The sequence below is a fragment of the Habropoda laboriosa genome, unplaced genomic scaffold (genome assembly GCF_001263275.1).
Source record: "Habropoda laboriosa isolate 0110345459 unplaced genomic scaffold, ASM126327v1 scaffold212, whole genome shotgun sequence".
In the NCBI taxonomy this organism is placed as follows: domain Eukaryota; kingdom Metazoa; phylum Arthropoda; class Insecta; order Hymenoptera; family Apidae; genus Habropoda; species Habropoda laboriosa.
In genome coordinates, this window is record NW_017100509.1 from 613,589 (window position 1) to 621,454 (window position 7,866).

The 7,866-nt window shown below is 37.0% G+C and overlaps 1 protein-coding gene across 1 annotated transcript in view; it reads right to left on the reverse strand.

The window, feature by feature from the left end:
- Positions 1-7,866, reverse strand: part of LOC108576169 (unconventional myosin-XV) — a 67,012-nt gene that overhangs the window by 475 nt on the left and 58,671 nt on the right. Inside the window, 7 exon segments of the mRNA XM_017939112.1 lie at positions 3-35; positions 114-318; positions 406-538; positions 649-833; positions 2,096-2,491; positions 3,124-3,427; positions 4,884-5,260. Coding sequence (XP_017794601.1) covers positions 3-35; positions 114-318; positions 406-538; positions 649-833; positions 2,096-2,491; positions 3,124-3,427; positions 4,884-5,260 — 1,633 coding nt within the window.

The following is a 7,866-nucleotide window of genomic DNA, read 5'->3' on the forward strand; positions in this document are numbered from 1 at the left end:
ACTAGATCCAAATAATGGCCACTTCCATAAAATTTCTAAAATCAATGTTATTAATTAAATATACATTTCATAAAATAGAATAGAAATAGTTAAAGACATATTAAGATACTTACCAAGCACCTGTGCTTTACAAGCAGCTACTGCATTATGCTGTACATTATTCCATGCTTGTTGGACCATATTTGACCACTGCTGTGGTCGTGGTTCTCTTAAACTAAGCACTGGTTTTGGTAATAAATATTTAATTTCCTTTGTAGTTGGTTCATGATTCATATCTGCTGCCCTATGTAAAAGAGCTGCTATTTGTGCCATATCATACTAAAGGAAAATAGAAAACATTAGTTTAAAATTCCAAGTAAATTTCTAACGGTATATATAATGCATAATTAGATAGGAGAGACTCACTACAACTTCTTGAGGTAAATGTTCACCAGGCAAAACTAATAAAAGCCCCTCCAAGTAGTCTGGAGCAATCTGGTTGAAGACAACTTCTATATACAATGGTGCATCCAGTCTGAGAGGGTAGTACCACACAGATCTAAATTTAAAAGGATCCTATTAATTTTTTGTAATTTTCTTTGCACTCCTTTCTGCTTTTAAGACAAATAGATCTGTCCATTTTCTAAATAGTTCCACAAAAAAGTGTACCTGCAGAATATTAGATAAAAGACCTGATGATTCTTATGAAGTTCTGTAGTTACATCTAATACATATTCATCTCTAGCCAAAGGCATTGTAAATGCATCACCATCAACAATACAATATAATGAAAATTCGTCCATTTCGTGAGGATTTCTTACAGATATTATATTGCACATCTCCTCAATGACATCCTGTTAATGAAAATTAACATGTTATCAATAATTAATCATTGTTGTAGTACTTTAATTAGATAGTTAATACCTTTCCTGATTTCAGTTATACTCAATTTTTACAATTATCTTATTAATTTTCTATTCGTTCTACATTTACAATTGATTTTTCAAATATTTCGAATTTTTAAATTTGAATTTGTACTAAAGCGCGGGAATTTGTATTGCATTGCAGGCTGGGAACTTGTCGTCCGCCATTTGCCGGTCGGAAGTTAGAGTGACGCGTGTGAATAGTGTAGTTCTGTGAAAAAGTGGGAAAAAAGCAGAAAATAGCAGTATTTTCGAGCCGGTAAGTGTTTTAATTTAATTCATTATAATTCAGCTATCATCCCAAGTGTTTTTTTTTACTGTCAATTGCTTAATTAACGAGATTCAGACGAATATTTGTGCCTTCGCTGAGCATGCTATTATATGGGTGGGGATTGCGTCATGCCAAATGGCGTCATTGCGAGTTCGATATGCTTTGTGCTATGATTTTGTGTATTAATAATGAATTATTAACAATTATAGTGTGAAAAATCATTAGTAAATACAGTTTTACATCGTTAACGTAAAGATTGTGTCATGAATTGTCAGTATTCCTTAAATCGTTCATTCCTTGCTGGGTTTGTTCGTTCATTTTGTCGATTGTACTATTAAAATGCAGTGTAAAGAACATTTTTAAACAATTTTATAAGTAATTTATTTGCTGTTATTTTCTGTTTTGATTATTTTAACTTTCATTGTAATTTACTTTATCAATTGTTTAAATTCTTCATATTTTTATACTTGCTACTGCATTACAATTGCTTGTTATACATTTTACTTGTCGGTGCTTAATTATTAATTCTTTAAGTATAGAGTATTCCAGAGCTAATTACTTATCGTAGGCTATACATGATACTTTTATTAGCTTTACGAATGCTCAGCTTGTTAGGTTGTGTTATTATTAATTGCTGCAACTGGTGTTTTATCTCAAACAACTAAAATATGCTAATTTGGGTTTTGATTAATTTATTAAGCTTTTGTTATTAATATTGCTTCTGCATAGTTTTTACTAAAGTGTGTTATTAAGGGATTCTTCTGCAATTTTTTTGCTTCTGAGTGTTTAGTTATTAACGAATGTTTATCCTCAGTGTTAAGATCCATAGAATACAGACTTCCTAATTTGTTTAGCTTATTCTTCTCCAAATCTGATCCTCTATGTTACAATTATCAATATTAATAAAAAAAAATGAGCTTACCTGTACCACAGTTGTACATTTGGTATTAATCACCCTTTCTGTCCCACCTGGTAGTCTATAAATCTGCCTCTTTGCATTTCTACCAGCACTAATTGCCATAATCTCATCCACACTTGGCACATTTTTCCTTCCTCCATATTTCACTGTTTTCCTGAGATTCTGTAGACACACTGTGGCTGTGCCATGGTAAGCTCTCCTTTTATCGTAGGCTGCAGTTTCCAGATATTTGGTTAGATAAGGCCTCAGACCGTCGCTGCAAGTGAAGTAGGCAGCAACAATGCTGAAGATCCTCCAGCCACGTTGACAGCTATCAGGATTTGGACTCTTATTGTTTGTGGTTTGTTTCATTAGTTGACAGTAAACTTCATCGCGAAGTAGTTCGTACTTGTGACAATGCTGCAACGAGATTGAAAAGGGTAAGAAAGGTAGTTATTTATAGGAAGAGAAAGTGATAGTTTCTATAATTATTTAGGTAATTAATGTTAATTATAAGTATTACTTTTATTTTATTAATGTAAGAAATTTTTGGAAATAAAGACTGGTAATGGGAGAAATAAGTATTTGTACGATATGAAATTTATGCCCCTGCCCTGATAATTATTTTAACAGTAGAATATATTTAGGTATTTTAACAACATTTGTGTGTTTATAACTAAAACACAAATGTTTAACGCACTGTTTATAAACTGTGCAGTGTTTTGCCTCAAGAGACTGTTACAGACTCCATCGTGTAAGATCATTTAGGAGAAATCTTCAGTAAGAAAAAGTATTAACCGAGAGTAGATGAAAATAACTTTTCTTGACTACAAAAAGTAGGCTATCCGACTATTATTAAATTCTTGCCCTAAATAGAAGATATTTCAATAAATTTCACCATATTTCATGCAATAATTACATATAATGGTACGCTTTCACAAGATATTAAAAAAAATAGAAACGTGGATAAAAAGAAGATAGAAAATCATCAAAACTAATGCCACATATTTCAGAAGATTCGTCCAGCGAGGAAAAATAGTATTATTACTCACCATTAGAATGGTATAAACGCATTTAACTTCACTGGTATCCGGTGGTAAAGGTTGATCACCCATGTATCTCATTAGGCATAAGAAACATTCCACTGCCAACGCACTTAGATCTCCATCAAGTCTCAAAAGACTCTGTTCTATTGGTACAGCAGAGTACTTTACAAGATCCACCTGCTCTTTCCAAGTCCATTCTGCACCATCCTGTTGACCCTTGCTCTTCTTATTCTTCTTCTTACTCTTCAAAGACTCGATCACCTTAAGTGATCCACTTATGGATCCATCTGCTGTTTTCAGCATCTCGAACCTATTAAAAATGAATATTCCATTGAAACTTGAATATCATAAAAACCTTGTGACGGTGATAGGAAGTTGTAATTGCGCAAATGGACTGTTGGTATATCGGTTTATCGAAGAAACGGGACTCGTAGGTGACGTAAGTAATAGTCTTCCAAAACGGAAGACGTCTCGTTGGAGGAGTACGCGATCGTAAATGGGATTTCCATTGCAGGATGTTGCCACAGACGTAGGAAAAAGTCTGGTTGAGAGTACTGGCTGGGTGGTCGTCACTTGTCAAAGTCATGTTTAGGAAGTCTCCACTCTAGTTGGGCGTTTAAACGATTCTTCTTCGACTTCGTCTCTTAGTTATCTGTTGGTTTTTGTCTCGAGTCCTCTCCCGTTTTGCCAACGATTACAAATCCGTGCAAACTGCTACATATTTCTTTACAAATCCCGACGAATAGTGAAAACTGTTCCAATTAAATTTAATTAGCTGTACACGCTGGTACAGTTTAATGGCACCGAATGGAAAAGCCAAGATACATTTGCAACGTCGATTCCCATCTTTTCTATGGAAACTTTGCTCGCTCGATTCAAACAACAGTACATTAAAACGTACATAGCTTTTAGAAATCTGTTCATCGGCGATTGTTAAACTCGAACTAGGTCGTCTTCCTCCCGTCTGGCATAATTCTGCACGACGAAAAGAGATAGAAATAAAAAAAAAAAAACACGAGTTTCTGTCGTTGCTTATAGAAACTTCTATGATCCGACGATCGGATTCTGGTTTTCTCGACGCGATACCGAGGTGGCTTGAAACGGTAACTCGCGGAATAATGCCAAAAGAAGACGAGCCGTACTCGTTAGCCGCACGTTCACCAAGATGGTCGATGTTACTCTGAGAACCTCAGTGCGTTATGCTTTCTCAACACGGCCGGCTTGTCTTTCTTGCGTAAGAGACGCCAATTAGTCTTTAACATTAATTTCTCTTTTATTACGGTGGCTTGTTTTGGTAAAAGTGTTTTTCTTTCGTATCTCTGGTTTGCCGATATCATGCCATTTTTTCTTAACTTTTGGTACTTACTGATTCCAGTCTAGAATGTACAGCGTGTAACATTTGGAAAAAAAAGACGAATAAAGAAGAGTACGTTGCAATGTTCCATTTTAGATGTAGCAATTAAACATGTTCAAAGAAATTAGAAGATACGGTGTACTTTCTAAGTGTAATTAAAAGGTAAACATTAGGAGGATCTGTAATAGTATAATAGCGAGAAAGCTACCGCGTTTACCTGCAATTTATAGTTGTGATCTATTAATGTAAATGTTTATTAAGAAGATGAGAGAGGCTTCAACTTAGTTTCTAACGTAAATAGAAAATTCTATTCTTCCATGTTTTGCGTCGAATCGAACTGGAAGTTTTTTTTTTCAAAAAATTGAACGTTGCCAGCTAAATTTCGTAGGATAAAGTGAAGGAGAATACTAACTTCTCCGTGCTTTGTCTGAAGTTTAGCATGGCATACTGCAGCAGAGAGTGTTTGCCGTCGTTGACGACCGGCCCGCTCTCGTAAATGCCATCTTCTTGCAATCTGCCGTTGTCTTCCGGTTGCCGCCATTCCTGGTTCGGGCTAAGTCGCTGGTTCTGCTGGTTTTTCTGATGATTCGTCTGGTTCGTCGCTGACACGTGGTTCGGCACACGACTCGCCGACACGTGGTTCTCGTGATTCGAGATAAGGTGATTAGGCTGACCGTGGGATTGTACGTGATTCGACGTGCTGTGGTTCGCCTGTGATTGGATCGATTTCGTGATCTGAGAGACGTGGTTTTCGTGATGGTTCGGCTTGTGCAGAGGCTTCTGGTCGACCTGCAACCGTGAACGTACCATTTTCTTCATATAATCTCGCATATGCCGTCATTTTTATTTAGTTTATGAATTTGGAGAATTTAACGCTTGAGGTAATAATAATTCATCGAACAGGAAACCTTTGGTTGTGTCGTATTAAATTGTTCATTTGTTTACACTCGACGAAATTCACGTTGACGTGCGTAAATAGTTTTGTAAAAGGAGAAATATATATATATCGCGTTGGAATATTTTTGGAATTTCTGTTTTCAGTGCCCCAGTTGAAGCTGGAGATTTTTCAAACAGGTGTAACTTGCACCGCGAAAGTGGCGTGATTAGCAGTATTAATTGCAAGTACTCCGATAAACCGATAACGACGCAGCGAAATATCTCGAGCAGTGAGAAAGTTCATTTTTAACGTGCCTCGCGATATCATTTATTCTAAAACGCGAAATTGAACTTTCACGTGGGATCCTCAAGTGGGAAAAGCGGCGATCTAGAGCAGAGGAAATCGTTTCACTTTTTACCGAGAAAACGACAATTACAAGTTACGTGAAATTTTCATAGATCACCGGTACGGCGAACGACAAAAAGGAAGGCAAATATACGTCGCTGTCTGAATGATTTTCACTTCCGGAGCACGTCTAGAATTGTTTTTCTGCCTCCTGTAGGAACAGCGTCTTCCCTCATTTTTATCCCGATCGAAAGATCCGAAGAAATCACGTCCGAGCGCGTAAACCTATCGAATGATAAAATCCTTGTATGTGGGCGGCACGTCGTCCCGGTTTCACGAGTGATTTACACGACGACGGTCTCTCGACCTTTCCTATTATTCATTTTCTCTTTCGGCTCGCATTTCCTGCTTTTCACCGGCGTTTATAGTCGCGGATATCTCGCGCCGATCGATCGATCTCGCGGACGAGAAAACAGGTTTCCCTGCACGCGATCCAGAATCAACGTAAGGAATGCGAAGAATACGCTGTTCGAGGATTAACTTTGAGAGCCAGTCTCATTTTCTCCATTTTATTCCACTTGGGGAATCATCGTACGAAATCAGCGAGAGATTAATAATCCGCGAACGACACGATTCACGTCCGACTTCTTCTACCGGGCTTTTTTTTTTCCCTTCTTTTCCCGCTGTTACATCCGCGTAACTGGTTTTCACGAGAAGACCGGAGAGAGAGAACTAGGATGAACGAAACTGGATTCTATCGCGTGTAAGAGTCCGTTTGGAAAATATTTCGCGGAGGATAGCGTGATTTATGAAAGAAAATCAATGGCATCCGCGATGCGCGGCTTCCACAAACTTTTCCGACTGGTAATGCCGTGAAAGTCTTAGAGAGAGGCTCTCGTGTGATTGCTATTATTATATTCCTCCGCAGCTGACATATATATTTAGGAAATCGTGATTTCTTTCATCTGTAATTTTTCCGCGGAGCGGATTGCTCGAATGATGTAGCAACAACGCAACGCTGAATTGAACGTAATTTTCCAAGTAATAAGCGGTGGCTATTACCCGAAAATAAAGGAACATGTAGCGCGTTGTCAATTTTTATAGGTATCACGGTAATTTACCTCCGTACAGAAATTGCCTTAGAAAGAAAATTACCTGTCGTTCTTTGTCCTACTTTTTTTCGGTTTTACTTAATCAACGTTAGGATTCTTGAGACGTTAGATCTAGCAAATTATCGTTAGACACAATTTAGGTTGTCTCTACGAATTTACTCGGGATTTGATAAATTCGGATCAATTTTTCTTCGAGTACTCAATTGGTCGTGAAAGGGCCAATCAAAGTAGTGAAAATTCTTAATTTTTGTTATCAGTAGGTAGATTAAATTTTGTTAATTTTGTTTCACAAGGATACTCAAGCGTAGCATTGAGGGTGTTAGATTTATCAGTCAGTTAGATATAGCAAAAATTAATCTAAAGCCTGACTAGGAAGTATATATTTCTTTTGTATACGTCCGGAGAAATCCGTTTAGCCTTACCACCTCTGTTTAGTAAAGATCTAAATGTTTATGATACATGACAAAAGACCCTTCGGTCCCAAGCGGGGTCGTAGGCAATATTGGGGCGTTGCGTAGGAGCATTCTCAGTCTGTATATAAATGATTATTAATAAGGATTATTAATTATTTAACAACCAATAACTCCCATAATCCAATAGAGGGTTAATAAAAATACAGAGGATTCTCTGTTTTCGTTATCAACAGGTAGACTTAAATCTGCAATATTTCCGTAGCATTTCTTTTCGAATGCTCAAGTGGAGCACATGAGTTCCTTTAGTTATCAAAGGGTTAAGAAAAGTAGAGAGGATTCTCAGTTTTCGTTATCAACAGGTACAGTAAATTCTCTACAAGAGTCAGTAAGTTTGGATTCTACAATTGACAGTATAGATGGTCCTACGCCTTATGGGTGTAACGCTACACCAGTCGGTTTCCTTTACGAGATTACACGGCTCCACAAATCATAATAGAAAAATATAATTTCTTTAATTTTACTTTTTTTCATCTGGAACTTTTTTTAACACGTTGGTGAGATTTTTCTGATGAAAATGATATCAAACACGATATCATTTGAACAACATTTACTTATTAACACGTTCACTGTCGCGCCAGATTTACAGGT